At 36.8% G+C, this 15,254-nt stretch overlaps 1 protein-coding gene across 2 annotated transcripts in view; it reads left to right on the top strand.

Moving 5' to 3' along the window:
• Positions 1 to 15,254, top strand: part of LOC114655513 (protein mono-ADP-ribosyltransferase PARP14-like) — an 83,200-nt gene that overhangs the window by 33,094 nt on the left and 34,852 nt on the right. For both annotated transcript variants that reach the window (XM_028806571.2, XM_028806570.2), the window contains exons 5-7: positions 3,877 to 4,095; positions 7,234 to 9,485; positions 11,001 to 11,237. In XM_028806571.2, the coding sequence (XP_028662404.2) occupies positions 3,877 to 4,095; positions 7,234 to 9,485; positions 11,001 to 11,237 (2,708 nt within the window). The remainder of the gene's footprint in view (positions 1 to 3,876; positions 4,096 to 7,233; positions 9,486 to 11,000; positions 11,238 to 15,254) is intronic.

The raw sequence follows: 15,254 nt of genomic DNA, 5'->3' as shown, positions 1-15,254 counted from the left end.
GTTTGTGCATGAAATGTACACAAACGTCAGAGCCTTCATAACCAAGCTAGCTTTATTCTCAAAGCAGATGTCAAACAACTCATTTGCTCATTTCCCCATACTAGCTACGCTGAAAGAGGCCCCTCGACTTGTGAAAAAATACAGGAAATCACTGGACGACCTGCATGGAGAATTCTGCCGTCGGTGCTCTGATTTTGGAAAAATTTACAAGTCACTTCAGCTGGTGTCATGTCCCTTCACACAGGACCCTGAAACGGCGCCACAGGAGTTGCAGTTGGAACTGATTGATCTCCAATGTGACACCGTCTTAAAGCAGAAGTTCAACTGTCTTAAACTGGATGAATTTTATGCTTTATTAAGCGCAGCCAAATTTCCAAACATCCAAGATGGCACAGAGGATGCTGGTGGTGTTTGGCTCTACAAATGTGTGTGAACAGACTTTTAGTGTGATGAACACCAAAATGCACCCCACAGATCCCAGCTGAGTGATGAACACCTCAGATCTGTTCTGAGAATTGGCCACAACAAAACTTCACACCAGACTTTGATGCACTGGCAAAAAAGGGTGATCAACAACACTGTTCCCACTAGAATGTAAATATTAACACTGTAAATGCCTTTTTTATGTTTGATATGTATGCATCTAGTGCTGGCCCGACCCGTCTGTCAAATTTTAAAAGTCAGTGTGGCCCCTGAGCCAAAAGGTTTGCCCACCCCTGCTCTAAAGGGTTTGTTTTGCTTTCTCAGCCTAATGTTGGACTGTTTTCACTTGCATGGACAGCTTTTTGGACCTCATATTGAGAGTTCATAGTCACAGGTTCCAAATTAAAATTCCAGACTTGGAATCAATTCCTGACTTTTTACCTGTAAAATAGTTAATGAAATAATGAGGGAATTGTTCTCACCTGGCTGTGGAACAGCTTGTTAGTCAATTGTTCGAGTACTTTTGAGCCCCTCAAAGTGTGGGTGCTATGCAGAAAAATGGTTGTCATTCCTAAACGGCTCATACAATATTTTTGGTAAACCCCCTTAAATGAAAGCAGAAAGTCTACACTTCAGTCACATAATGAATGCTTTATTTCAAATCCATTGTGGTGGTGTACAGAGCCAAAATTATGAAAACTGTGTCACTGTCTGTTTTGTCTTGGTAGAGTAATATTTTACTGTACTTTCCCCTAGAACTGTCAGAACGCCTCAAATCTAACAGACTTGCCACTGTTTCTAAGGTACTGTACCATATAACTTCTCCCCACCTTCCCTTCTATATTTATAACCTCGGGCAATTAGGTGAAGTAAAAGACAAGCAGGAGCTAAGTTACAATTTAAACAATGTATTATTGATAATATTCATAAATAATAACAATATACAAATTACATTTGAATATTGGCAACCATACAAGCTGATTAAATGGTGATGTGTAGTCTCGGGCGGCACACAGACTTGTTAGTTACTTAAAAATGTCTCTAGTTAAGGCATCATTTGTGGTCAGTTTTCTTCAGAACAGGCCACATGCCTCTCTCAATATGGCTGCCGAGCTGTGCTCTTCATTGTGTTCTTTTCAGTTCATGGTGTGAGATGGTCATTCAGCAGTTTGGTAAGAGAGAGAGTGTGAGGTAAGCAAGCAAATTTATAGATTTTTTGTCCAACCCCTAGAGTCAATAGGATGTCATGGTACTTAAAAGCTTCTGATACAAGCCAGTTCCAAACAGCCATACTTCAGACCAATGGGGGCATAGAACACCTTCACACCTACCCTCCAAACCAGTTAGGCAGCCTGGCTTTCCTGCGGGGGGTTGAGACACACTTCAGCAGAGAAACACTTGCTAAACTGGTTTGAGGCACTTGCCCCAACTGTCGTAAAATTACAAAGAGACTCAGTGCTAAAGGGGGGAAGGGGTTCTTAAACCATCAAACCATTGCTGTTATTATCAATAATGTAACACTAATATTACATTGCTTTGTCTAAGTTACAAATAAAGACATACAAAGTATTTATCAACTTGTATGCAAAATCTCACATCACAGCACTGTCCAAATACTTATGGACATAACTGTATATACAATCAGCATATTAAATCAGTCCCCCCAGAACACCCTGAAAATTGTCATATCGTTGTGCCTTACCAGTCCTTTTTTTTTTTTCCCAGGATTTCTAACTAGCGCCGCAGTCCCTTCCCTAACAAGTCTGTCAGTGTGATTTCCTCCTCTCTAATCCTTTCTTGTACATGTCTTTGCTGTCAGTTATCGCAGTTTGAGTGTTTCACAAGATGGTATCATTATAAAGAAGGGGGCTTCGCTCGCCTACCCCCGGCGTTGGGTATCCTGAAATACATTAGTCGAGCTCGTTCGTTTTGGAGCCGTGCCCGCTTTGCCCGCGGCATTTCAGACGCGCGTTGTAGGCGCCTGCGTTCATTGATTTTATCCAGGCGGGCTCGTGTTTGTATATCCGTCAGTCGAGGTTGTTCGTTTTGAACCCGTGCCTGCTTTGCTTCCGCAGTTTCAGACGCGCGTTGTAGGAGCCTGCGTTCATTGATCTTATCCAGGTGGGCTCATGTTTGTATCGTTGAGCTGTATTGTGTTTGAATTTGGTGTAAAGTGTTCAGCGGTTTGTACAATCCCAAGCAGCACATTATTCCTAACTTCACTCTGCAGTAGTGCCACTCACAATATGGTGGTGACGCCTGCGCCTTCACTCCGCAGTAGTGCCACTCACAATATGGCGGTGACGCCTGCGCCTTTCATACTATCTTTGTGGACCTGTGGGGCCTCAGTAGCCTCTCATGTTTGACTCTGGGGTGCAGCGCAGAATCCTCTTTTCTGTGTGGTTGTGTCGTTAGTGGTAGCTATGGGCGCGTTGTTGCTTCATTTCTCATTCACGTTAGTTGAGCTCTTTCGTTCTTGGGCCGTGACTCCTTCGTTCGCGGTGGATACGACTTCGCTTGCGGTTTATGGAATGCGCGCCTGCGCAGAACATCTCATGTTCCCATCGCCGTGTCCCTGCGACCATATCCGGTGTATTCTCGGTTAGTAATATGGATATTAATTATGTTTTCATGCCATAAAAAGGAAAGCTCTTTTTGATGCACCAGTAGTTTTGTTTATAGGATATGTCTCCAATTGCATACTGCCACAATAAATAGTATGGCAAACTGAGGGCAGTATATGACTGAATTTGCAATGCCACTCACTTCAGAATTTGTGTTTAGACAACCTTGACTAAATGTACTATACAGTCATGTGGCAACCCATAGTTTGGAACACTGCTCTGATAACCCACACTACGGGGCAAAAGTTTAACAGTCAAATTATTGTAGTTTTTACTGAAATTTAAATAGTTCAAATCCAGCACATAACCTGAAATGGTGCAAAGGTAAGCGGTAACCTGCCAGAGGCTTAAAAATGTTTGGGTTATCAAAAACTGAAAAAATCATTTTTCAGTGTTATGCAATACTGCCTTCTTCAGGCAACGATTAGTGAGATGACAACAGCTTTTCTGCAGTAATGGAAGTTGTCCCCACCATTATTGATTACTTACAAACCTAATGTCTGTATTAAAGCAGTACTGGAACAAAATGTGTTGCTACACCCACTGAAGCATTATTTGGACAATGTTCTACTGTATATCACTATAATAATAGTGTGAAAAAGGTGGTCAAGAAGAGAGAGAGATCGTTATATGGCCCGTAAAAGTGTTGCTCTTCCCTTTATAGAAATAACAAAGAAAGCCAAGGTGTCAGTGAGTATATTTTCCTAAACCGTTGAACAAAACTCAGAAACTTGACTTCTAACTATGTGATGGCATTAGGTCTGCCAGACCTGTTCCTGTCAGTTTTCCCTCCATTTTCCAAGTTCAAAGTTTTTTATTTTTTTCTTAGATGCGGAGAATTTTCTTGCCAGATGCATTAACAACCGCACATTCAAGCAAAATGGAATGCACGCAAGATGTCTAGATGTTACTAAGAGTATAATAATTGAGAATTTGCCATCCACTGCCAATGATAACTGTCTTTATCTATATTTTGAACGATATGGTACCATCCAGGACCTGTCACTCACGGAAGGGAATGCTGTTATCACTTTTGTCAACCATAATGGTATGTATTTAAATATTTAAATTTGGGGTTAAATAGACAATTATTTTTGTTCATTTTAATAATGTGTGCTGTTTATATTTTTCTGTGCCAAGCTCATCAACGTATGCACCTTCCCCTTATTTCTATTCTTAAGGTCTTTGCTGTGACACCGTAGAGCAGTATTAATTGCACAGTGTGAACTTTAAGTGGGTGCCCTTGAAACACCTATGAACAGGTAGAATAAGGAAAGATTGTTTATTAACCCAAACTACACAATGTAGGAATATAGGAGAAATAGTAAAAATGATGCCAAAAATAACAAAGACTAGCTCTCCTCCGGGCCTACCTAAATAGCTGGTGTCCTTACATAGCTTTCTCCCTCTCCGTGAATTGGATGGTCCATTTCCAGCTATACATGACACCACCAAAGAACTCCTTCTCACATTCATTTTCTTCTCCACTAATTAGTGTTCCTCCCGAGTGAGGCCTTGTATTCCACTTTGCTCCTAAATCCAAGCTAAAAAAACAGAACTGTAAAAGCATTTAAACTTATTTTGGTATCACCTTTGGGTCAAAGCTGCAAACCATTTCCACGAATAGGGATGGCCCTGAAGAATGCCTGAGCTTAATGCTCCCTTTGTTGGCCATATAATCTCAAACTCACAGGGCACAATAAAAGAGGGGTTATCAGTCCTGTACAATCCTCCATAATAAATATAATAAAGTCGACCACTTTGCACAAGCTTTCCTGCTGATAGATATGATTTTCTGGAATAGTTATTTTTGGAAATCGTTCCATTGAATAAAGAACTGATGTCCTTGCCAGGACATAGTCATGTTGGTGTCCCTTCTGAGTATTTGTCCAAAGTGTTGTAATTATGGCCCCAAGTATCTGTCCAAGTATGTCTATGCCCCAGGTATGTCTTGCCTTTACAACAGTATGTATTGCATCAAATTATTTTTCTGTTCTGGAGTGCAAAAATAAATTCTTTAAACCTGTCTGCCTGAGTGTGTCAGCATTAACAAATCTACACACTTGGTAAAATTACTATAGATCAGTTTGCTATAATAAGTGCAAACAAAGACAAGGCGGATCAAAAAAGGGTTTTGGTACCATCCGGTGACACTGTTTAATAAGGTTTCTTTGTTGAAAAAAGAAAATGAACACTTGGGTGCAAAAAACTGTGTTGTGCTGTCAAAAAGACAGTTGCTTCTGAGTAGGAGCTCCATCTTCCTCCATTGTGGAACCTTAATGAACACTCACTTCCTGTAGCTTCTTGATCTTTATAGGGGTGGGGCAGAGCCAGAAACAAGATCACTCGTTCAGCTGAAGAGTCTTTGAATTGTGTCTGAAAAAGCAGATGATGCTAATGAGAGCATCTCCTCTTCTCAGGGTGGTATTGCCTAACTTTTCAGAGCCCTGAAGTTGAAGTTGTTACCTAAGCACTTGTGCTTGATACAAGACAAATGACAGGCCACCTTTTCACCTTAGAAATCTCTGTTACATAGTATAGTCCTTATTCCCTGGCATTGGATTGCTTTGAAGACTTGCATATTTGTTCTGGCTTTATTTACATTATTACAAATAGTTATATTTATCAAGACCCTGTCATTTTCATGTGATAAAGGCAAATATGCACTTTCCAAAGACATGTAATTGTCAAGAATTGCAGTCCATTATTAATTTTGCTAGGGCTTAATACTTTTTTCTGCATGACTTGCTGAATTTTTCTACAATTTTGAATCTCATACAATTTTTAGTTTCCTATTTTTAACTTTTTTTTTAATTGGTTAATACTGTTTTACTGTAATGTATTATTTAAGTCGGTGTCATTGTGTGAGTTTCTGGATACAAACCAGAACCTTTTTGTTTTTGCAAGTAACATTTGGTGTTCATATATTTGCTCAGATTCTATACTTTGACTTTTTGATGGCATATAGGCTTTGTCATATACTAGTTTGTTTCCCTAGTTTTAACCCTTGTTAGTTCTTTTAATGTACTGTACAAAGAGTGGATACATTTATAAAGCTTGCAATGTAAATAATCTTTAACTTTAAGTTTGGTGCTTACCCTTATTAATCATGTTTTCTGTTTTAGTATGTACTGTAATTTCTGAATTATGACTCGGATAAAATGAATTAAACTAAGATAATGCCTTTCACACTGTGGGAATACATTTACAGTATGTACAGCCCCATCCTACAATTATTTAGTGGCGTTTTTTAACTTCTCAGTCCCATCTCTTCTTGGATTCCTGAATTCATGTCACTGTGTAATCTACCACATTATCTTTATTTGGAGTTTTACAGTGCTGTGAAAAAGTATTTGCCCCTTTCCTGATTTGTTATTTTTTTTGCATGTCTGTCACACTTAAATGTTTCAGATCATGAAACATATTTAAATATTAGAGAAAGATAACCCAAGTAAACACAAAATGCAGTTTTTAAGTGATGATTTTATTTATTAAGGAAAGAAAACTAAACAAAAACAAAAAGGTTCTGATTTGTATCTAGAAACTCACACAATGACGCCAACTTAAATTACATTACAGTAAAATAGTATTAACAAGTTAAAAAAAAAAGTTAAAAATAGAAACTAAAAATTCTATGAGATTCAGAATCGTAGAAAAATTTAGCAAGTCATGCAGAAAAAAGTATTAAGCCCTAGCAAAATTAATAATGGACTGCAATTCTTGACAAAAGAAATACTTTGCTTTCTGGGCAAATACTTTTTCACAGCACTGTATCTAACATTCCATCAAAATTCTTGCCAATACTAATCTGATCAGGAGCCGTATGGTGCAGAAACAATTATGACAGTTCATGTTGGATTTACATACTTTGCAGAGTATAAGTGCGTCAGACTAGGTAATTTTGTATTACCTAAATTTGATCCCAAATTTGACGTTGAAGATGAAATGTAAAGGTGTATATGCAAATTATGCGTGTTGCAGAATGTAGATAAGCCTGAACCGCAAATGATGCAGCAATAATACTGATAGGTTACTTGTATTTAAATCTTATACTGTTAGTATAAGATTAGTGAATAGTATATTATGTAAAAGTACCAATTTACTGTTTATTAAAATGTCACAATTTTACATATCTCATGTAGGAATAGAAATACACATTTTACAATGGTTTCTCATTTTCTTGCAGTGTTTCAGACTGTTTTGAAGAAGACACACAGAATCTTTGAAACTGAATTTAAAGTGTATCCCTATTACTACTGTATGTCTACAGCTTTGTATGGAAAAGATGGGCCACAATTGAAGATGCCTGAACCAATTTTGATAAATATTAATTATTATATTTGGCAGCTTTTAAAAGTAAAGGGACAATACATTAAAGACATAAGTTTCAAAATGAATCAACATTTTTGTCATTTGACTTGGCCAGAGCTAAGTGAAACATATCCTGCTGTGACAATTACACCTACTGAAGATTTAATGAAGCAAAAACCACTAAAGAAATACATTAATGAATGGAAAAATGAGGCCCAACTTGCTTTTTCAGATGTTCTTTCTATGTATAAATCTTCAGAATTTAATTTTGTGCCATCTGTTTTAATAGAAGCCAAACAGGAAATGGAAAATGTTGTGGGAAATAGGGTGTACATGTTACTATCTGTAAATGTGGGCCGTGTTGTTATAGTAGGGCCACAAAAAGACGTGGATGTTATGCACCCGCAGGTAAAGGATGTTTATGATAGGACTGCAAAAAAAATTGAAAGGGACCAGAAAACAATCTCAGAAGAGATCACTGTGTCCTCCCCAATATACTCTATACTGAAGCGTGTTGGATTTGAGCATAATGCTATCAAGGAGTACCCAATGCTAAAACTCACTTATAATTCTGACCAGGGAAGGCTTGTACTGACAGGTTTGGCAGAAGAGGTGTACTCTGTCAAAAGTCAGTTTTTACAAGGATTAGTAGATTTGAAACGCAAGCAAATTAAACTTGATTCCCACCTGATTCGTTTTCTTGCCAGTGTGGATAATGAAGATGTATCAAGCAGAATATTTGCCTCTAAACAGATCAATGCTATATACGAAATTGAAAAGAATGTAAACAATGAGTTAACACTCACTGTTTGTAAAAACACAAATCTGGATGAAGCAGAGAAACAAATGACTAAAATCCTGGGTGTTTGTTATATTGAGTTAAGAGATCACAAAGTTACAGAAAAGCAAGAGTGGCTACAGTTGTTAAAGCATTTAGAAAAGACTATAAATTCCGCACAGCAAAGGATGATCATATTTCCGCAGAAAGCTCAAATTGTTGTGTCTGGTTTTCAAGAAACAGTAAGTACTGTATGTGAGCAGCTTTCTGCCTTCATTAACACAAATACTATTATCTGTGAGAAAATATGCATTAATTCAGCTGCTACGGTGAAGTTTCTGAAAGAAAGGAAAAATGATTTCTTAGAAAAGATGGGCAACGATGTGAAAATTGAATTTTCAACTTTGAAGAGCCAGCCTGGAGTTACCTTAAAAGGTCCACGGCTACAGGTTTTAGAAACTAAACAGTTACTTGAAAAGGAAATCCAGACTCTTTATGCTGATATCTACAGGATTAACAAACCAGGAGCAAAAAAAATGTGTAAAATGCAAGAGGAATTCTATTGTTCTTTTGCAAAAGAAAAATTTAGTTGTATAGTGATGCTTCAGGATGGTGAATTTGAAGCAGAAGTGTGGAACAGGACTGATCAGATTTTCTGCCAGGTACTGCTTTCAGGTGGGCAAGAAGTGGCAGTTTATAAGGCTGATATGTGCTCATTCCCAACAGATGTGGTTGTCAACACATCTAATGAAGATCTGAAACACATTGGTGGCCTTGCAGCAGCACTGCTACAGGCTGCAGGTCCTGAACTTCAAGTTCTGTGTGATAAATATACACAAAAGAATGGGAAGGTGAAACCAGGTGATGTAGTAAAGACAGCTGCAGGTAATCTCCCTTGTAAATATGTGCTTCATGCTGTAGGGCCAAGGTGGCACAGTAAATCTGAATCCGAGCCTGTTTTGAAGAATGTGGTAATGAAGACTTTGAAGTCTGCAGAGGACCTTGGCTGTAAATCTATTGCTATTCCAGCAATCAGTTCAAAAATATTTGGTTACCCAATGGACTTGTGTGCAGAGACAATTGTAAATTCTATTCGAGAATACTACAAAAATTCCCATGAAGGAAGTAGCTTAAGGAAGGTTAATCTGGTTGACAATGATGACGTAACAGTCCAAGCTATATCTGAAGCAGTCCAGCGAATATTTGCCAATGAGAAAGTGACTTTAAAAGCCCCACAGGTGAAAGCTGCTTGTAAAAGTATGATGGTGATGAAAAAGGGAATGGATTCATTTCAGACACAAGAAGGTGTGACCATTCGCTTAGAGAAAGGAAACATTCAGGATGCATCTGTAAGTGTTCCTTTGATTGCATATTTTATTTTTATTTTCACAATGGGATGAAATGAAACCATCATTGTTTCATTCTGATTTAGGTGTACTGTATCAGTCTTTATTTAGTGTTCATCCTTCATTTTTCTCTGAAGTAAGTCACTACTAGCAATCAGCATCCATTGTTAACAGTGTGACGCTTTGTCAGTAGGTCACATTGTTTGAACACCCTGGCAAAATATAAATATTTTATCACAAAGCTTTACATATATCTGACAAAATTGCTAGACATTAAAACTGTTAAATATGAGTAGTTTAAACTCATCTTTTTCTGGAAAATATTAAAATACACTTGCCCATGTTTCAGTTTACCTTGTAATTTGCTGGTCATATTTACATCCTTTTTTCCAGACTCTAGCGTATGTTTTTCTCAGTTAAGTTCTTTTTGCAGTATCAGAGTAATTTTTATGTGATTTCTTTTAGATTAAACATTTTGTTAAAACACATACTAGTGGGGTAAATCATGACAAAAGTCACTGATTAATCCATGAAAACAGAATTTTGCATTTTTGGACTGATTTTCATACTGCATCAACTGAAATAAACAACTGAAATTGGTATGTCTGTAGTCAGTGTAAATTCTTGACTTGTTAACTTATCATTGCATTAGAAAATGTTTTTGTTTTCTCTTTGATATGACTTATACAATGGGCAGTTTAACTCTTTTTATCATTGTTCAATAAATGCTGTTTCTTTAATGCCCATTTACAGCAGGATAAGCATACAGTCACCAGTCCAGTGAAAACTAAACAAACTAAACCTTATCAATAATGTAATTTGCCAAAAATTTAAATAAAGTTTAATTAGCAAGTTGTGCATACATGCATGTGAAGTATACAATTTATAGTCACAGACAAGTATAGAACAATACACAAAAACTAATAGGCAAAGCATTACAGACCTAGGGCTTTCACAGTGCCATACCCAAAGTACAATCAGAAGGAAAGGCCCCGCAGCAGAATAAGACCGTTAACATCTCACTGTGAAAATGGTGGCACCTAAAATATTTTAGATGGCTGTTCATTGCAGTAAAAATACTTCAGATAGCACAACAAAATTCACAAGTGTCAAAAATATTCTGCTGTATGGGCAAAACTTTGCCTTTACAAATATTTTATGTTCTCTCTAGAGAGAGCTGGGTTAAGTAATATCTTAAAAGTACACTTGCTCCAATTTGATGAGCACATTGGGTTGAATTTTCACTGAAGAGCAAAGATAATTGAAAGGTTTGTAAGATTATATACTAATCTGATTGAACAGGGAGGACTGAAATGCTTTATATTTAAAATTGCCCATAATGAGATGTCGATCATTGCAATATAAAGTGATTCTAATTAATAGAGTATAAGTTACATTTTTATTTTTTTGTATTTTGGAGCCTTGTGAACAGAACAATGACAAGGACCTTGCTGTTTCAAATTAATTTTTCTGGATTTTGTTAAATACTATTGATTTGTCTCCTGTACTATTTTTCAGACTGATGTCATAGTTAACACCATCCCTAGCAACCTAAACCTTAACAGTGGTGCAGTTTCAAAGGCAATTTTAGAGGCAGCTGGTTCAGAGCTCCAAGCTCTGATTAATGGAGAGGCACAGAACTCAGCAGTAGCTGCTGGAAGTGTGTTAAGCACCCAAGGATGTAATCTGAAATGTAGCTTTGTCTTGCATGCAGTTGCTCCTCACTGGTCTTCAGGTAGCGAATCAGCTACACAGGTAAATGATTAATTATTTGTTTTTTTGGTTTTCTTTTGGTATCCGTATTTCACTACAGACTTGTGGTACAGATGTTACATTTAAAAGTTGACAGTATATGTTGGCATTTCCAGCTGTTACTCTCAATATTCTAGTCTTCAATAGCATACATGGTGGCTGTTTTATGTACAGTGATCCCTCGCTATATCGCGCTTCGCCTTTCGCGGCTTCACTCCATCGCGGATTTTATATGTAAGCATATTTAAATATATATCGCGGATTTTTCGCTGCTTCGCGGGTTTCTGCGGACAATAGGTCTTTTAATTTCTGGTGCATGCTTCCTCAGTTGGTTTGCCCAGTTGATTTCATTGGCAGATGGCTGAGAAGCTATCCAGCTTACTTTCTCTCTTCCTCTCTCTCTCTCTCTCTCTCTTGCGCTGACGTAGGGGGGTGTGAGCAGGGGGGCTGTGTGCAGCTGCTTCCTGAAGGACAGGCTGCACGGAGCTTCGCATACTTAAAAGCTCAAAGGGCACGTATTGATTTTCTGTGGCTCTCTCTCTCTCTCTTCCTGCTCCTGACAGAGGGGGTGTGAGCTGCCGCCTTCAACAGCTTTGTACCGGCGGTGCTTCGCATACTTAAAAGCCAAAAAGCCCTATTGATTTTTTTTTTGACTGCTTGCTTTGCACTCCTTTGAAAAGGAAGATATGTTTGCATTCTTTTAATTGTGAGACAGAACTGTCATCTCTGTCTTGTCAAGGAGCACAGTTTAAACTTTTGAAAAAGAGACAAATGTTTGTTTGCAGTGTTTGAATAACGTTCCTGTCTCTCTACAACCTCCTGTGTTTCTGCGCAAATCTGTGACCCAAGCATGACAATATAAAAATAACCATATAAACATATGGTTTCTACTTCGCGGATTTTCCTATTTCGCGGGTGGCTCTGGAACGCAACCCCCGCGATGGAGGAGGGATTACTGTAGTACCCTTTTCTCAATAATTTAATGCATTCGTAAAATGTTTATCAGCAAACTCAGCTTAGTTGTCATAATCAATTTTTCTGGCACTTTCCATTATAAGGCTTAATGCAATTTCTTATCTAAAAAATATTTCTCTTTGGTGTTTGAGAATTTATTTTTGTTCCTGGTTCTGCTAATTTGTTTCCAATTGGCTTGGGCAGACCCTTCAATCCCACAATGTTTTGGCATACATTTTATGCATGTACACATGTACAGCCTGAACTTTAAGTTCTGCTTTGGGCTAGAAGGATAGAGCCCCTTTAAATGACATGATTTCCTATGACCTTTTAAATGCTATGTGAATTTGTACATCTGCATTGGAATGGAACATTATTGTGAATCATTTTGATTATGTAAATACAATGTGCTACTTTTCCCATTGAACAAAAAATGGAAATTTAAGCATTTGGGACTACATCAACGTGAATAATTAGTAATCATCCAAGCAAGAAATGGGAGAAAAAAGATAATTTAACCAAGAGTGGTTTAACATGAAAACATGGCTAACTGGTAGCCTTGTTCAACTTTCTATGTATTTTAATACTGTCCTTTGGTGGATGTACTGAAAGGCAAAATAATATGGTAATTGATTTTAATTTTGTTGTGATTTTTGTGATATTTTGTTAGGTCTACATTCTCTCCTTACAGTTTGTGGTAGGCTAATACAATGTGAAACACGCTGTTCCATGCAGCTCCAATGATATTTTTCTCTGCCTTATCCATTGCATGCACATTAACGGTGCTGGCTCCGCTTCACACCCCTCATCTGTGGTTTGAGGCAACACCATCTGTACTCACTATTTCCCTATTCTGTGAGTTAATCCAAGCCAGGGAATTTCCAGAGACTCCCTGGCCATCATATACTCCGGTCAATTGATTTAAACAGTGGTGTGGATCTCATAAGATCTAGGATTCCAGTACTTGTACACTTTTTAATTGTTGTGCCTGCCTCCCTCTTAAAAGTTGTTTGCAGACCCGTGCGCATGGTTTATTATTTAATTTATTTAGCGGAATTATCTATTATAGTAAAATTTGTAAATACAACTTTAATTGTCTATCATAATTGAAAAAGCAGAACTTCAAACATTAGATATTTCAGTTAAAAGAGTGTTAATTTTAAAAAAAAAGATTTAAATCAACATTAAATTTAATAGTAGCTATGCAAACTTTTTATTAGCTGAATTCATTGTGAGCAGTCTGGTATCTTCTAGTGAACGTTTTTTGACGGTTATAACTAAATATAGGCCGTAAAACTAGTAGAATAAAACCATAAATGAGTACAAAGACAAATGTGGTAGAACAGTTGTTCATATACTTGGTCCTGGAACTCAGTGTGGCTGCAGGTTTTTGTTTCAACCATATTTATAATCGGTGATAATAAATGATAATAGTTTATCTCATTTAATAAGTTGGTCTTTTTTTCCTCTTCTGTTAGTCTGCATTCAGAAAAACATAGATTTTTACATTTGTAAGACATTTAGAAATATTATTTTTACTGTAGCTTTAAATGCTTAACTGTCTTTTGTTGTTTTTCTAATAGTTGGCCCTTTTTCTGTGTAGTGTACTTCCTTCATTGTATTCTAATAATGACAGTTAAAAACAAGCAGAGCAGACCCTCTGGTACATAACACTGAAAGGCAACAACTACTTCAGGGTCAGACCCACTAATTAGTAAAAAATGGATTAAATACTGTTAAAAAGAAAAAAAAAATATTCCCCCTATAACTGCTTAGTACATTTTAATAAAAAACTACCAAACTTGGTTTTGTAATTTCTGCTTCAATTTCAAAACATAGAAACTGGTAAATGACAGCTCACTTAATTAGGCTAGGAGTTGATTTAAAAACAAAGTTGGTTGAAACAAAAACTTGCAGCCATAGGGGGTCCCCAGGACTGAATTTGGGAACCAGTACAGTAGACGGTACTGCAGAGGTAGAAATTGTGTCATTTGTTTATAGTGACTAAGAGTGTGGTAGAGAATAGTTTTTCTAGTTTAGTGTTTAGGTGCCAAAGCTGCACAATCCTAATAAATAAACAATAGATATCCCAATGATTCACAGAGGATGGTTTACTACAGACACCTGCAATAAAAATATAAATGCTGATTAAAATATCTAAACTTGATATTGGTATTGTCATGGTGCTGTCATCTTTTAAATACTGCTCTTTTGTTAAATACTACCCACCAAATCAATAAACACCAAGATTAAATTTTACTCTTTTGAGGAATTCTTTCAAATAAATATTCTGAAGTCAGTCCACAATATGTTTGTATATTTCTGTTATTTCTAATAGATCTCATTCTTCTTAAACCACTCTGGCTAACAAAAACCTTTCCTTTAGTTTTTATACATGAAAATAAGAACTGACAACCAGAGAGCAATTTATCATATTATAGACTGTGAAAAGTAAGAAACTTAAGGTAAACAGCAACATGGTGAGAATGTGAAGTATTTTTCTGTGATGTCAATATATATGAGGATACATATGTTTAAAAATAAATATATAAAATATAACAGTAAACTTCATTCACAGATCCCTTTATAGTTTGTGACATTATATTTCTCTACATTATTGGGGCTTTTGGATGTTTATACTAGTGTTTTGAAAAAAACAATACGTAAAAAGTCCTTGAAGTCATATCTACATCTACTGCTCAGTTTTTCCTTGAAGAGGTCATATTAGCTTACAAAATTGTAGCTCTTAACAAGGTGTCATTTCTTACCAGTAGGATATAACATTTTGTCAGTTGAACTTCCTAGCTGTCAACCATGCGCCCTTAGGCTTTTCTCATTCACAGTTTTTTTTTTTATACTTTATTTACTCATTACTTTCATTTATTCATTTAATTATTCATTACTCTGCTGTTGTTTGATCTTCAGTTATTTTAAAATAGGCCAGTGGAATAATTTAATTGTATTATGTACTCACAACAGTAAACTTGAACTTGAACATGAGAGTGGGAAACTGTAAAGAGACACTGGAAACTGTAATGGATTAAAAATGACATGGGGTATTACATA

This window comes from Erpetoichthys calabaricus, chromosome 8, assembly GCF_900747795.2.
Source record: "Erpetoichthys calabaricus chromosome 8, fErpCal1.3, whole genome shotgun sequence".
Classification (NCBI taxonomy): domain Eukaryota; kingdom Metazoa; phylum Chordata; class Cladistia; order Polypteriformes; family Polypteridae; genus Erpetoichthys; species Erpetoichthys calabaricus.
This window is presented reverse-complemented; position numbering and strand designations above follow the sequence as displayed.